General features: G+C 38.8%; 2 protein-coding genes across 2 annotated transcripts in view; one reads left to right on the top strand and one right to left on the bottom strand.

Annotated features, from left to right (window-relative positions):
* The first annotated feature begins 307 nt into the window (after positions 1–307).
* sumo3a (small ubiquitin like modifier 3a) lies at positions 308–3,972 on the top strand. Its single transcript, XM_051896759.1, has 4 exons — positions 308–475; positions 1,407–1,535; positions 1,803–1,874; positions 2,539–3,972. Exons 1-4 carry the CDS (start codon positions 455–457, stop codon positions 2,599–2,601), a joined length of 285 nt encoding a protein of 94 aa, XP_051752719.1. The 5' UTR covers positions 308–454; the 3' UTR covers positions 2,602–3,972.
* Positions 3,427–16,133, bottom strand: part of abcc6a (ATP-binding cassette, sub-family C (CFTR/MRP), member 6a) — a 26,661-nt gene continuing 13,954 nt past the window's right edge. The window contains exons 11-31 of the mRNA XM_051896757.1: positions 15,976–16,068; positions 14,973–15,176; positions 14,552–14,698; positions 14,337–14,424; positions 13,227–13,296; positions 12,980–13,106; positions 11,755–11,931; positions 11,438–11,605; positions 11,146–11,338; positions 10,779–10,857; positions 10,180–10,288; positions 9,862–10,069; positions 9,467–9,777; positions 9,087–9,286; positions 8,686–8,812; positions 8,289–8,390; positions 8,061–8,207; positions 7,559–7,717; positions 7,270–7,436; positions 6,909–7,103; positions 3,427–5,100 (exon numbers count right to left, since the gene is read on the bottom strand). Of these exons, the coding sequence (XP_051752717.1) occupies positions 4,992–5,100; positions 6,909–7,103; positions 7,270–7,436; positions 7,559–7,717; positions 8,061–8,207; positions 8,289–8,390; positions 8,686–8,812; positions 9,087–9,286; positions 9,467–9,777; positions 9,862–10,069; positions 10,180–10,288; positions 10,779–10,857; positions 11,146–11,338; positions 11,438–11,605; positions 11,755–11,931; positions 12,980–13,106; positions 13,227–13,296; positions 14,337–14,424; positions 14,552–14,698; positions 14,973–15,176; positions 15,976–16,068 (3,180 nt within the window). The 3' untranslated portion in view covers positions 3,427–4,991. The remainder of the gene's footprint in view (positions 5,101–6,908; positions 7,104–7,269; positions 7,437–7,558; positions 7,718–8,060; positions 8,208–8,288; positions 8,391–8,685; positions 8,813–9,086; positions 9,287–9,466; positions 9,778–9,861; positions 10,070–10,179; positions 10,289–10,778; positions 10,858–11,145; positions 11,339–11,437; positions 11,606–11,754; positions 11,932–12,979; positions 13,107–13,226; positions 13,297–14,336; positions 14,425–14,551; positions 14,699–14,972; positions 15,177–15,975; positions 16,069–16,133) is intronic.

The following is a 16,133-nucleotide window of genomic DNA, read 5'->3' as shown; positions in this document are numbered from 1 at the left end:
TGTCTTGAATACTTGCAATGGGATTAGTTTACCAGTTGCCAGAAATAACTGCCGTGGGAAACCTGACAACTTCCTATCCACCACATAACATGTAAACATGGAACTGGGTCAGAAAACACTGAGTATCGTTGTGTACAAATGAGGAAATATGGCTATCACCTATAGTTGTACCTCTTGTTAAAGCGGTACGTACATTAAAAAAATTAACTGATTCACTAGCCCTACTGCTAAAACCTGAAAGAGATGAGCAACACGGGCCTGCTTTATCTACAGAAATTCGCGGGGAGCTTTGCTCGCTCACACGAACTAGAGGGACGTCATGTGACCAGAAACCAACCAATCGTTGATAAAGTAGGTAAAGGAAAGCGCGTTCCCGTCGGCAGCTGTGTTGCTCTACAGTGTGGAGAGCGCATCTTGTGTTCAGTATATTTCCATAATACAGACACCTGCAAAAATGTCCGAAGACAAGCCTAAGGTGAGCATCCGATTTGTAATTTGACTGTATTTTAAAGCTTTTCTCAAACGAGCCGAATGAGGCCGAGTTCCAGTTTCATTTTGTGCAACCGTGCTCTGATGGTGAGATTGCGCATTTATGCGGGAGAAAGGCGGTCGGCACGCAATCATTGTCTTGTTTTAATGTAAATGCCATCCGTTTTTATTTTAGAGGCTTCTGTTTTCATTACTACACGTTTTAAACGGTCCGTTAAGCAGGTACTCATTCAAAGTACGTGATTATTTTGTACTTACCGCGCATTTGCCCTGGTGTAATTCAGTGTTTGCGGGTTTTTCTTTGTGAGAGCGGAGTGGCGCTGACCGGCCACGTTACGCCACTGGCGTAAGGAAATGCCGCAAGAACAGCGGTACGGAATATAAAAGAGCGTCGTGATACACGATGTTCGTGCTCCATTTAGATGGTAAATAAACGGATAAAGTGTATATTCCGCCTTAATCAAAAGTATTCACCCCAAAAGTTTAATTTGAGTAATCTTTATGTTACGGATATTGAGTTCTGAGTTGCACCTCGCTGCGCCAGATGCTTAAAAATGGCGCACAGAGCCGCAACAGTGTTTGACTAGAAGGATAATATTTGGTCCTGCATTTGCATGTCTGTTTTTTGTAGATTGTACGTTTTGTTCTGTTCGCTGCTGTTATTATTAAATAAGTGGCCAGGATGTACTGAACATTGTTATAATTCGCTTTTTCTCAGTTCCTAAAAACTTAGCATCCACTAGGCCTTGTTGTTCACTACCTAAGTTGTCGTCCTCCTAAAAAGATGTTCCAAGGGCCTCCTAACATATTCCACAGCAGGGTAGTTTGTTTAAAAATGTTCATGCATCTTAAATGTGTCGATTTTGCAAAATTTGATCTCGCCAAACTTTATCTCGTGCACTTTATTATTGTTTCAGGAGGGAGTGAAAACAGAGAACGACCACATCAATCTGAAGGTGGCGGGGCAGGATGGCTCAGTGGTCCAGTTCAAAATTAAAAGGCATACGCCACTCAGCAAATTAATGAAAGCGTACTGTGAGAGACAGGTAAGGCTCTTCCTGAAATTACAACTAGTTAAACAACCATGTAGATGGTAAAAACCCTAGCACTTAAGACTGCTCTGTGGGGGCAGTCAATGTGAGTCACATGTTACTGTCAGTGGAACAATGTTATACCAGTGCAATCACAATACAAAACACTTCTAAATTACTCTAGGTAGAACTCAAAAATATTGCTTCTAATAACTACTAAAAACCTGTAATATCACATTCTAGACTTGTATTGTAAAACTGTAAATATTGCTTTTCTTTCAGGGTTTGTCAATAAGACAGATTAGATTTAGATTTGACGGGCAACCAATTAACGAGACAGATACACCGGCGCAGGTGAGTAAATGTTTATTGCAATCAAATCCCCAGTATTATTTTTAAAATTTATGTGCTATTATAGTATTTATTTTAATATTTTGAATGGGTTTTATTTGTATATTTTTAGTGAGTTTTTTTTTTTTTTTTTTTTTTTTTTTTTTTAATTTTTAGTTTTCAGAATTGTGTAATTGTCACTTTTATTCATTTGTTTTGTTTATTAGCTTTCATTTATTTTTATTTCCAATATAGTACTTAAATCAAAATTAGAAATGTTGCTTTGGCAACTAGCTGAAATAAGTTTAGGTTGAAGTTTTCCATCTATTTGTTTTTTATTATTTTAGCTTTATTTCAATTATTGAAAATTATTTTTAATAATTTTACTAAGCATTAATAACACTGGAAATCCCTGATAATACTTTTCATTTAAAGGTTTGTTTGTATATGTATATATATGTATATATGTGTGTGTGTGGGTGTATATATGTATACCTATATGCATGCACACACATGCATACGTGTGTGGGTGTATGTGTATATATATGTATATTTGTGTGTATGTGTGTGTTTGTATATGTGTGTGTAGTGATAAATCTTTTTAATGCAATAAAAATGAACGGGTGACAAGCCATACAGTATTTCCTTACCTTATAGTCACTGAATTTTTTCTCTTTTCATTTGTTAGTTGGAGATGGAGGACGAGGACACGATTGACGTATTTCAGCAACAAACTGGCGGCTCCTGCTAAAACTCCACACCACCTGGACCCCATGCTTATCTATTTTATTCCTCATGATGTTTCATTCAGATGCTTTCACATTGTTTCCCCTTCTCTTTCTCTCTTTGTCTCTCTTCTGTCATCTCTAGCTTTCCTAGAGTGGGCATCACAAATGGTTTTTCCAGTAATATTTATATACGCAATGGTTAGACAGCTACTGTGGTGGGGGAACAAACTCAAGAAAGCTTCCAGAGGGTGTAGTTCTTCAAATTGTCCACAGGCCCCACCAGCCACCTCTGCAGGGTTTTATGTTGCTCTGAACACTGATTCTCTCTGACCAATCACAACAGGGAACCATTGACCCCTCCATAGTGTATTCACCCTATAAAAAGTGAAGCATAGGGTTTTTTTTTCCTCTTCATCTTTCAATTCTTAAGAGCTTTAAGTAGGCCTGTTTCAACTCAGATTGTATTTGCCTGTATGTGTTGTAGAAATATGTTCGACCAGTGTTGTATTCATTTGCCTTTTTAATGGGGCTGCTTCTCGTATAAGCTCACTGTAGGGACGGGATCTATGGACCTTCTTGTTGGTCATTTAAAAATGAAGAGACGGACTACATGACACAATTTACAGTGACCCTTTCTGGACCAAAACCCAAAGATGGTACTCGATTAGCTGATAAAGGCAGGATTATACCAACTAGTTCTAAGTTTATACTTTTTAAATGTCTGTAGAAATATATCCATTTACCATTCCCATTTCCTCTGATATGTTGGTTGAGGAGAGTGGAATGACCTAAATAGACCAATATATCTCTTTTCCTTTTCATTTTTTTTTTTTTTCTTTTTTTCTTTTCCCTCTTTTTTTTTTTTAAATCCAAAATCTACGACCAGGTATTGAAGCAAATCAAAAGGGAATCCTTTTCCGGTTTTGTTGTGGAGATGTATCTGTCATCGCTCACAAGGACTGGTCTGATCTCTTTTAACATCTCTAGCCCTCCCACTGTAACTCATGGCTGAAAGGGAGAGAGGGTTTTAAGGGTTGACTCCAAGATTTCCAGATGTTGGCATCCTCCTGTACTGATATGTATTTTTTTTTTTTATTTTTTTTTTTTTTTGTCCTTTACTACTGTAAACAATAAATATAGTTTGGTACTCATTTTTTTTTCCCGCTGAGGCTTTTTCGTCATGTACAGAGAGTGTGTTCGTAATTGTTTAACAGCATGTCTTTTCAAATACAAAGCCTGTAGAAAAGCACAATGACGCATCCTTTAGCAATATGTCAAGTCTCTTTAATACACAGTTATTACATGTATAAACATATAAAACATGAGATGAAGTGTCAAAGATTAAATAGAAAATATAAATAAAATCTGGAGTGTCACAAAGGCACTTGAATGTACGTCACACATGTAGCTTTTTGCATTGTCTTACAAGACAAGATGCCGTGTCTTTCATATCCACTTTTAAGATTAAAATATATTTCTAAAAATCTATAGTAACAGTTACAGATAACAAAATGCTTGTAAAACAATTTGGGATTTTTCAAAACTGCGAAATAAAAAAAAACTTGCCTTCAGAACGGTGGTGAACAATATTTTCTTGAGATATTTAAGCAGTCAGCAGTAATATTGCTCTTGTGTACAAATTGCATGTTCTTTCATCCAGCCATTATAGTCCATTTTATTTGTTTACTTTGGCTGAAAATGAACAAACACCACAACCTACTTGGGTGACTACTGTTTTTCTCCCTAAATCCTCTCGTAAAGCTTTAATTAGTGTCTGAAAGCAAGTCTGGAATTTTTTTAGGGAATTTCAGGTCAAGTATGTGTGGCAATATGTTTGTAAACATATTTGTCCTCTTTTACACGATTCTTCACATAACTGTCTATGAAGAGAGCTATGAAACCACTAGAGCTTATAGAATTGTCTTCATTGATTTGTTATAAAACCAAAGTTAACTGTAAAACAATTAGCTATTCACATTCATGTTCTTTCACCATGGGTGCTATGGCACAGACACTTTCTTCCCTAATTGTTTCGTGTCTGTTTAATTAGGTGCAAAATGTACAGGTTTCCATCAGCTACACCTTTCCACTGAACACTAAAAGCACCAGACTTCTGGCAGAATGCAGGAATGCAAAGGCTTTTCCCTCATTCCTCTTAAGAGCTGCATGGAACTACTATGCCCATAGAGATGACAGTAAACCTGAGTAAACCCTTACATCTTAGCTTCAATTTAGATTTATCAAGCAAACCATTTTCATTTGTGGGGAAAAGTGTAATTCAAGTGTCTGGTCTTTTTCCCTCGTGAAGCACCAGCTGTGTTATTGGGATGTCTCTGTGTTCTGCACTGAGAAATAGAGAGTCTGCAGATTCTTTGCTTTCACCACAAGGGGGCACGAGAAGACAGCGGATGTCTTACAAGAGCCCAGCTTCTCGGCACATGTAGTAAAACTGGCCTCTCTTTGCAATAAGGTTATTGGGAGAATCCATCTCCACGATATGTCCTTTATCCATAACAATAACCCTGAGAAAACAGAAACGTAAGTATTAATATTAATAAAACATCACAATACAGATATTACTGACATTTGAGTAATAATAAACATTTGTGTTTCATAAATTTTCATAAATTGCGCACGTTGTTGCTCTTGCGTACGTTAGAATTGAGTCAAATGAGCACGTGGTAAACGACGTAATTTTCGAAGACTGTGTGAAATGTGACGCATCCAATTCACAATGAAGGTAAGCAGCTCACCTTTTTATCATTTGGTCCGTTCGTATTTATACTTACTTAACGCCTCGTACGGCACGAAATGCAAATATTTCCAAAACTAACACGTCTCTCCAATTAAGGTACGGTTACATTAGCAAAATTTGGCGGTCAAAAAGGTCAGTAGTGCATCAATGTATGAAGCACAGCTCACACATAAGTCACTTTCAAACCAAGCATCATTCTGTTGATCAACTCGGCGAATTCACGTGACCAACTGAACCCGAACAAAGTCCCTTTCAAAGTTCCTGTTCACTCGGCGGCCATATTTGCAACGCCTCCGGGCAGCTATTTCATGCATCTAAGACCCAGTTAGTTGCATCTAAGTTGCGTCCCAAATGATTCACTATACACTATGCACTTTATACACTATGTACTCATCCATGTAGTGCGTGAATTGTATAAGGTTATTTTAGGTGCGTCCCAATTTGACATACTTATGCACTATTCTATGACGTTTTTAAGTATAAATAGTGCAAGTAGTGTGTTTACGCTGAAAATTCCCCCCCAAAATAAGTACAGTTTAAATACCCGGATGATGCACTAAATTAACGGAAAAAACAAAGTGTGGAATGTTGGACACTTCATGCACTCAACTGTCGCAGCTTTAGTTACTTAGCGGAGGGGGATGGGGTATCAGACTCCGATGTCAAATGACAAAATAACCTTATACAATTCACGCACTACATGGATGAGTACATAGTGCATGAGTACATAGTGCATGAGTACATAGTGCATGAGTACATAGTGTATAAGTACATAGTGTATAGTGCGTCATTTGGGACGCAACCTTTGTCATTTAACATCGGAAGTGTCCAACATTCCACACTTCGTTTTTTCCGTTAATTTAGTGCATCATCCGGGTATTTAAAGTGTACTTTTTCTTTTTGGAATTTTCTGTGTGAACGCACTACTCGTACTATTTATACTTAAAAACGTCATAGAATAAGTACGCGAATTGGGACGCACCTCAAGTCCTATCTATTTGAATAGGGGAATGCTGAAATCTCAAAAACTGCTGGGCGAACTCACAATTAAATAACATATTTCAAATCAGTATCAAAATCTGACATGAACTGTCCACTAAATTTAGTTTATTATGCTCAAATAGCGTTAAAAAAGGCTTATTTTCAGGTTAGACGAGCCAACGTGCATGTGCAGTCTTATGCGTGAGTCTCAGGTTTCTATGGGAAATGGAGCTTCTAACGGCAGCTACAGTGATGCAATGACTTTATCAATCAGCGATTGGCTCTTTTACTTAGAAGGTGGGAATTATTCCGCCATATTGCTCATTGCAGTTTCTTCCATTCATAACTAATAGGAGTGAACCGTCTTTCTATAATCTACAGTCTTTGACCCAATGCAAAATCTGCAGGGCTTCATTTTCATGACAAAGCAAATGGCTAACTTACAGTTGCATATTAAAACTGGATGTGATAAAGTATTTTTATATCGAACATTACACATAGCAGCTTTAAAATATTTCCTGACGGACTGTGAAGATTGAGATGCAGTTGTGTGGTCTGAAACCACTGTTTAAATGATTTTGTATCATGACGTACTTTGTGTAATCCATAATGGTATTGAGGCGATGTGCTATGGTGAGAACAGCGCAATCCTCAAACTGGCTGCGGATGGTATACTGGATCAGGGTGTCTGTCTCCAGGTCCAGTGCAGCTGTAGCCTCATCCAGCACCAGAACTTTAGTCTTTCGAAGAAGAGCTCTTGCTAGACATACCAGCTGTCTCTGACCAAGACTGCAGGAAGAGAAACAATCGCTATTGTTAATCGAAAGTGCAAGCCATTGGTGATGGTATAAAGAGATTTCAAACCAAAAACAACATTCTTATTTATCTCAAATACAGTAGCTCTTTATTTAGCCATTTAAAATGGTGAAAGAATAGCACTATTGGATGCACATACCTGAGGTTTTCACCTCCCTCTGAGCATTCATGATTGAGTTTATCTGGAAGTTCAGACACAAAGTTTTTAAGGTGAGCCAGTTCCAGGGCATTCCACACCTCCTCATCAGAATAGGCATCGAAGGGGTCAAGGTTCATACGGAGAGATCCAGAGAACAGCACTGGGTCCTGGAAGGATATAACAATTACAAAACTGATTTGTGAATTCAAAAAAATTTGAAATACAACAAAATATTGCAATTATAAAGTTATTTTGGTTCCATTAGGTGGAGTGTCTTAGTTATACATACTTGTGGAATGATGGTAATGCGGGATCTTAGATCGTGAAGCCCGATCTCTGCAATATTGATTCCATCGATGTAGATCTCTCCTTTCGCTGCTTCCAAGATCCGGAAAATTCCAAGAGCCAAAGATGACTTTCCTGCGCCAGTTCTTCCCACAATACCAATCTGAAAGGATAAAAGGAACCAAAGAATGAGACTGTGGGAATTTTTTTTTAGTATTGCTTAACTTTGAGAAATTATAGAAGGTATCATCAAGAACACTTTGTATTACCACAATCCCACCAAATGTTTGTCAAGTTTAATTACAGTAATATACTTTTACCAACTTTTACCATCCTATTTAGAACAAGAAAATGGTTATATTTTGGGTGGACTATTCCCTAAAGATGCACAAGAATCTAACATTGTTCAGGAGAAATGAGGCAAGGTATATATCAACCATAGAAATAATAAAAAATAGACAGCAATAATATTTTATAGTAAATGCTGAAGTAGAATATAGATAGACCTTCTCCCGCTCCTGGATGTGAACAGAGATGCCCTTCAGGGCCAGCTCAAGGCCTTTACGATATTGAAGGCCATAATCTTGAAACTCTATGGTTCCTGTTTGAGGCCAAGATGGTGGCAAAGAACTTCCTTCTATGCTCCAAGCTGCCTGTAAATGATGATATAGATGGTAAAGAGGTTATTACTGACCAACAAAGGCTGTATAATTAGGCTGTATAGCCACACTCACCTCTTTTGGTGTGTCTGCGTACTCTTTCACTCTCTCGACTGACACAATGTTGTTCTCTACATCTGTCCATGACCTTACAATCCAGCTCAGGAAACCTGTTACCTGAGAGACAGCAAAAAGCATTTTAAAATGAGCCGCTAAAGAGGACCTGATTTGTCTGATCTTTATGTAAATAATGGCTGCATTTTCTTCTCTGCATTTTAATTTGAAAACGGCTGACCACAAATGAAAGATACCACAGTAGATCTTGAGCAAGAGTTAAAAGCTATTTTGATTTGAGGTTTGAGGGTGAACATTGCAAGAGAGAAGTTGCCACATGCAACATCTCCAATAGCTCTCGTAATATTTGCGTTAGTAATGTCGGGTTCTGCATAGAGACATTAGAAATGATTCACACCTGAAGTGAATGAGACACGGCCAGACCGACCATACCAGGGCTCAGGGTTCCTTTTGCCATCACAGAGAGAATAGAAGCAGCAAGAACAATGCCATTACCCAGGAACTCCAAATTCACACCCAGCCACCTGCACAAGATGGCATTGTTATATATCAGTACAATGTCAATCAACTGAAATGTATTTCATAGGACGCCCACCACAGGGGGTGGTAATACAGGATGCGCTCTTGCATTACATGAGCACCATTTTTTTATTCTGTTGTCTCATTTCGTTGTGCCCCATCTGGCTGTTGTTGCATGCAAGAGCTCTTCCCAAGTGAATGCTAGTCCAGATTGTGATATTTGATTCTGAGTGTAGATGTTATTGTGATTGTAAGACTGAATTTCGAGGAGTGCCTCACCTTGTGGCTACGAAACGGGGGAAGTAAGCAGTTTGGTTAAGATCCACCTTGTGATTGGCACCCATGATGAAGCGTGACTGCTCACTGAACGCCCGGATGACACTGGCACCCTGCACAGTCTCGTTTAAGTGCGTGTAGATGGGAGAGCGACTCACTGACTCCAGCCGCCGCAGCTGGCAGGAAGTGGCCACGTAGAAACTCTTCAAGGGTGAAAAGAGTGAGAGAGACATTATAGTCAAAACCAAAGTAGGACTTTAGATGATTTCCTGTTAGATTCAAGTATTGTTGGTGTCAGCAGATGGGTTCAAGAAATTTCTAGCATTTGCGGTTAGCAAATGAGCCTTCTTTCCTTAACCCCATAAATGCAGATTTAGACGTACCTGTATGAAACCATAGAGTAATGCCATAGGGAGGATGATAATAGCAGCGAAAGGAGTGGCCATCAACACAATGATACAGACTTCCAAGAGTTTGAAGAAGTAACTTAGCATCATCTTTAGCCCATCTGGGATCATATTATCTATGGCATCTATCTCTTTAGCAAAACGATTGAGGAGGTTTCCGCTGGGAGTGGACTCGAAGAACGACATCGGGGAGTGAAGGACGTTGTTCAGAAGTTCCAAGTGAAGATGACGGGAGGCGACGATACACCCTAATGAGATGGCCACCGTGGTACCAAATATGGCAATTCCTAAAACACAGGAAATGATGAAAATGAGTTTAGTTTACTTGAATCATAACTGTGGCTGGGGTAAAACACTAAGACTCTAATAACCTTGTGCAAAGCCGAGAGCTCCATAGACTCCAAGTTTCAGATCTGTGTTTAACTGAGTGCCGTTGATCACAGGTTGATCAGCCCACAGGCTTAACCAGTAGTTATTAGACAGAGATGCTGCTTGTTGGATGGCGTACAGGAATACAATTGAAACTATCAAAGGCAAACCAATAGTGCGGAAGTATTCAATGTACATCTCAAGTTTGACCTATAGGGACAGAGAGAAAATGGAGACAAGGACATAAACCAAACTTGTGTGGTTGATAGAAAGGGAATGACGTATTTCAAACGAAGAAGTTTTAACATAAGTGATCTTACTCTGCCTATCCGTGCTTTATCGACATTTGTCAGTTTCCCCAGGTCTTCTGGGTTGCGGTCCTCATCAGAATCAGGTAGTGGCTCAATTGTAATGCTGTTTGTGTCACCACTGAAAGAGATTTGAGTTTGAATCAATCAACAAACTTTATGCTTCTCATATTTAGTTAATTCAGTTAATGTTACAAGAGCTATAGGGTGCTGCAGATATGAGTGCTAAAAGTTGGAAATGAGTGAGGAATTTAGCACTTCCGGTTCCAACATTCTGAATTCAATGGGTTTTTTTAAAGGTGTAATTTGTTTATAGCCCAGCTTTAGCTTTTTACTTCTGACGATTGTATGTATGCTTTTAAAGATCTTAAATGTTGTGTTCAAGATGATCTAAATGAACAAAACATGCAAGATAAACGTTTGTTAGTCCCAGATATGATTTTGTGCAGTGATCCAAAAGCCAATGGAAACATCCAATTGCCCTACAAAACAACATCATACCTGCAGCATCCTATTAGTCATCCAAGTTTAACTGCAGTCATCCTGCACCAACTTCAGTTTCAGTTTGTCATATTTATTAGCATTGAATTAGCATATTTAAAATCCCATACCCGATGAGCTGCTCTTGGGACAGATCCCTGGAAAATGGCATGCATTCAGTAACACTCAATCTTACGGATTTCCTGGAACCTGCAAGTGGATGAGTTCAACATAAAAATGATCAATAATATTCAATCTATAATGAGTTTTTTTTTTTTTTTTTCCACAACATTTGGATTTTACACTATGAATTTTCATACTGGTCCTGGTTGGTTGATGATGAATTGGTACCAGTCCAGCTTATAGTACAATGCTAGGAGAACCTCAGAAAATCCATGCTGTTCACCAGAAAAAAAACTTTGCCAGACAGTGTAGCTTGATCCCCTGGTTAAACTAGTTAAAAGCATGATGGGGAAACTAGCATCCGCAACATATTACCTCTCTGGAAGTCCTCCGTAACGCACTCTTTCCTTTCAGAGCTTGCGAAGGTGTGGATGAAATCAGCAAAAGCACCATTCCGGTTCAAAAGTTCTTGATAGGAGCCTCTCTCACTGATCTCCCCGTCCACCAGAACCAGAATCAAATCCGCCTGAGGCAAGAAGCTCATTCCGTGGGTCACCAAAACCCGTGTCTTTAATGAAAATGTTGAATGTTAGATGTTGGAAATTCTGAGGAGTGAGAAAATTACCCCATACTCCATGTGTAAGGTAAACTTTACAGTGATAGTCACCTTGTCTCTAAGTATGCCTTTGGGCCCAATGACTTTGTTGAAGATGTGCTGACCAACATGTGCATCCACAGCAGACAGGGGGTCATCAAGCAGATACACGTCAGCTTTCCTGTAAACAGCACGTGCTAGGCTCACCCGCTGTTTCTGTCCTCCAGACAAATTTAAACCCTGGGAAAAAGTTTTAGAATTATATCAAGATTTACATACAGATGCATGCTCAAAGGTGATTGGTCTCATGGAGGCTTATTGATCCTATTGAAACAATCTGAATGATGTGACTTTGGTCCTTTACTTTTTATAAAGTGCGAGGGTCTCACCTTCTCTCCGATCTCAGTGGCGTCTCCTGCAGGCAGATTATCCAGATCTGGCAGCAGGGCACAGGCTTCCAGCACTCGCTGGTACCAGCTTTCCTTTTTTTCCCGTCCAAACAGAATGTTGTCCTGCAGACTGGCATTTTGGATCCAAGCTTGCTGGGGAACGTAGGCAATGGAGCCCTATATAAACAGAAGCGAAGAAATGCTGAGATGACAATCAATTGTAAGGATGAACTATTTTGCACTTTGAAATTTGATTAGTGGCCTTGAAATAATGCAGAATATTAAATAATCACATTATTTATACCTCATATTGTTTATTTGTTTAAACCTAAAACCTTAAAGGGTTAGTTTACCCAAAAATGAAATTTCTGTCATTAATTACTCACCCTCATGTCGTCCCAAAACCGCAAGACCTTCGTTCAAATTCGGAACACAAATTAAGATATTTTTGATGAAATCCGAGGGTTTCTGAACCACACATAGGCAACAACGTCATTGCGCCTTTTGAGGACATCGTTAAAATAGTCCATGTGACTACTGTGATTCAACCTTAATGTTATAAAGTGACGAGAATACTTTTTGTGTAAAAAAAAAAAAAAACGAATTTATTCAGCAATTTGAACTGTTGTCATACGCAGTTTATGTTGAAAACACATTGCAGAGCTTCTGTGTTTTACGTCTAAACGCCGACTCATTATTGGCCAGTTCCTGCGTCAGCATCACACCAATGCATCGTGCTGCTCACGTGTACAGCGTCAGCCAATACTGAGCCGGCTTTCGGACATAAACACGGAAGCTCTGCACTGCGTTCACTACGTCAACTGCGTATGACAACAGTTCAAATTATTAAATAAAGTCGTTATTTTTGTTTTGTTTTTGTGCACAAAAAGTATTCTCGTCGCTTCATAACATTAAGGTTGAACCACTGCAGTCACATGGACTATTTTAACGATGTCTTTACTACCTTTCTGGACTTCAAAATGTGCAATGATATCTTAATTTGTGTTTCGAAGATGAACAAAGGTTTTACGGGTTTGGGATGACATGAGGGTGAGTAAATAATGACAGAAATTTCATTTTTGTGTGAACTAACCCTTACCATAATGGCAATATATTATTCTACTTTAACAGTGCTCACATTATGGTCATAATCATAGCATGCCATTCAAAATTTTTATTTCATAAAATATATACAATGAGAGTTATGGTTGATTAGTGCAAGTACCTTTACTGAGACGGCCCCACTTCTTTTTTCAGTCTCCCCAAGTATGGCTGAAAGCAGCGAGGATTTCCCACTGCCAACATGGCCGACAACAGCAACCAGCGAGCCACAGGGAACTTTAACACTGATCCTGCTCACACACACACACACACACACACAGAGTAAATGAGGGGGAAGTTGCTGAAACTTGGACACTTATTGCCTGATTGTGTATTCAGGTGCCTTGTGGAAACTCTCTGGATAATGATACCTTTTTAGACATGGGGGGCCATCCTTAGACCAGCTGAAGGTTCCATTCTCAAACACCACACCATCCACATCTGACAAGTAAAGAGCAACAATGAAAGAGCAAAAGTAAATAATGTAATATTATGCCTTAATCACCTACCATTAACATGCAATCTATGCAGGCAGACTATCTGCACACATCTATGTCGCAAACACAAATTGTTCTGGAGGAAAGTGCAGTTAAAATTACAGAGAATGCTTCTGGGAAACTAGATTTCTCCTGCAACTTGTGAAATTATAGACTCGCTTTAATTACACAGTCTAATTTGCTTCATCTTCACAATAACAGTTTTCACAAGCTATCTTGAACAGATTTGATGAATGCCACCCACCCCCAACCCCATCAAGTTGGTTTGGATAATGACCGCTAAACTGTAAATTTGACCGCTGTTCATGGTCACATACTGGTACTACTTTCATATCTCTCCTAACATTGCCCAGTCTCTCTCTACTTTATACTATAATGTCTTTTTATGTATAAAAGATAACTTTAAATACAGGAAGACATATTCCATTGTAAAAAAATAAAAAAAATAAAACAATAATATAAAAGTTACTAGCAAGTCCATATAATTGTAATTTGGTTTGCAGAGTAAATAATAATACATAAATTAATATTGTAATATTGTTGCAGTTTTCATTTTGTCACAAGGCTAATTGCTTTTTAATAGACTGTTGTTTTGTGCAAGGTCTAAAATAAAATAAAATAAGCCTATGACCCGAGACGACATCCCTGTGACCTTACATAGAAAATGCGGTTTAGATCGATGGAAATAAAATTAAAAAATAAAATAGCATGTAATGTAATAGGCTACACTGCATTCACAGGTAGGCGATCCAGTGAGTTTTTAGAGATCTCTGATTGTTTTTGCCAGGGAGAGGAAGTGAGACATCACTACCATCTAACTGTGAAATTTAGAGGCTATTATCAAACTGTTGTTAATCTCGCTCTTGCTCATATTTTTATTGACAGACGGAAGTGAGAAGCAGAGGGAAAGTCTCACGGGGTGAGTCTGTTTTTAGCCTTACAAATCTATTGCACAATAATGTTTGTCAACAAGTGGTTTCTCACCGGATTTAAAGGATTCTCTTGCCACATTGTCTGGTTTGATTTCATCTTGACAGAGAAATTTCCCCAGACGCTTTAGAGAGACGAGAGCCTGCAACACAAGAATAATTTAACTCAAGATCAGTAATCTACTAAAATCCTGAAATAACTAAATGCATACAGCACTATTACATAATCAGGGCAGAATATAATGGTGTTGGAGTTCATATAATTCTCACCTGCATGGTTGTGCTCATGGCAAAAGGAAGCTGGCTTAGCGGAGTTTTCAGTATGTTGATGAGAGCCATTGATACAAAGATTTTTTGAGCATCCAGAACATTCTTATCATCAATAAGCACATAGACACCAAACATGGCAAAAGCAACCTGGTAAAGAATGGAAATAGCAATCACAGTCAATACTATAATAACACATCTTGTCTTTTAGGTAATCTTCTAATAGATTTAGGTCCTTCCCAAAAGTGTGCCCTCGAATCCAAGACCATATTTTTCAAAGCATTTGGACTTGGCCTGTACTCAGATTCATGCGCTGGAGCTGGTCTGGACTGTTCATTGAAAATATACGCTTGGATTTGGACTCGAGTACCACAACACTTGGTGACAGCCCTGACACACTTGTTAAGAATCTGTCTTTTCTCACCAGAAAGGACGAGGAGTTAAATGAGGCAATAGACACAGAGTATAAGATCTGTGATTTCTTCAGAGTTTTAAGCTCCTTCTCTCTGTATCCCAGGACCTGCTCCAGAAAAGCCTTTTCCCAGGCGTAGAACTTCAAGATCTTGATGCCATTCAGAATCTCGTTCATTAACTTGACCCGTCCATCCATGTACTTCATTTGTATCTCCTGTGGAATGAACAGAGAATTGTCATCAAAACACCACAAGCTTTTGGCAAGGCACCACTTTTTGTTGACAAAAAGCTGCATAGCTGGTTACCAGCATATGTTGTTTTGGATACTGGTCTTCTGATGTTCCTACAAGCTTCTTGACTGAACCAAAGAGACATATATTGCCAAAAAAAATGAGTGTTTTGCTGAGTAACAGGATAGTTTTGCTGGTCCACCAGTTGGACCAGCATCAAACCAATTTGCACTGGTCTAAGCTGGTCTTTTCAGCAGAATGGTTTCACGTCAAAATGACTGACACTGAAGAAGGCAATAAATTCCTAAATGCATTTTAAGATATTCTAGAACACAATAGCTATGAGCTAAGATATTGACTCAATCAGTGGCACGCCAAATGTCTGTTGTTTTCTGAAAATAAAATTTGAGCTTTTACTGCCATTTGCGAGCACTGTGGTTGCTTTGCTTCGGAGGAAGCATGGGGAACTTCAAAGGAGCAAGAGTAGCTTGAATCCAACCCGCACACCCACGCTGTGCTCACTTCACTATCTAAACCAGCTGTGGACCCTTCACGCTGACTTATTTTAGCACTCATTCATTCATAGCACTCCTCTACAGTCTGATGTCCCAGAAAGCATCTTATTCCGTGAGATAATTTAGGATCTTAACTAATTTTTATTTCCTTTAATGAGAATCCAATTCAGAATTAGCCATCCTTCTTTGAACTTTAAGGGGTTTGGGGTCACAAAATGCATTTTCAGATCTTTATATTATGTTTCTGGAGATTACAACATTACAGTACCTGGAGTTTGCTTCTCTTCCTTGCAATGAATCCATTCAGAGGGAAGATGAAGATCACGGTGGCGATGCCCGCTAGAGCTGATGGTCCTAGATGCTGAAATAAGACATGTCTTGTTTATTTCTCTTGGGAAGCTAAAACAACTATTGAACCAATGTCAA

This window comes from Ctenopharyngodon idella, chromosome 6, assembly GCF_019924925.1.
Source record: "Ctenopharyngodon idella isolate HZGC_01 chromosome 6, HZGC01, whole genome shotgun sequence".
Classification (NCBI taxonomy): Eukaryota; Metazoa; Chordata; class Actinopteri; order Cypriniformes; family Xenocyprididae; genus Ctenopharyngodon; species Ctenopharyngodon idella.
The sequence above is the reverse complement of the archived record's forward strand: the minus strand, read 5'-3'. Positions and strand labels throughout refer to the sequence as shown.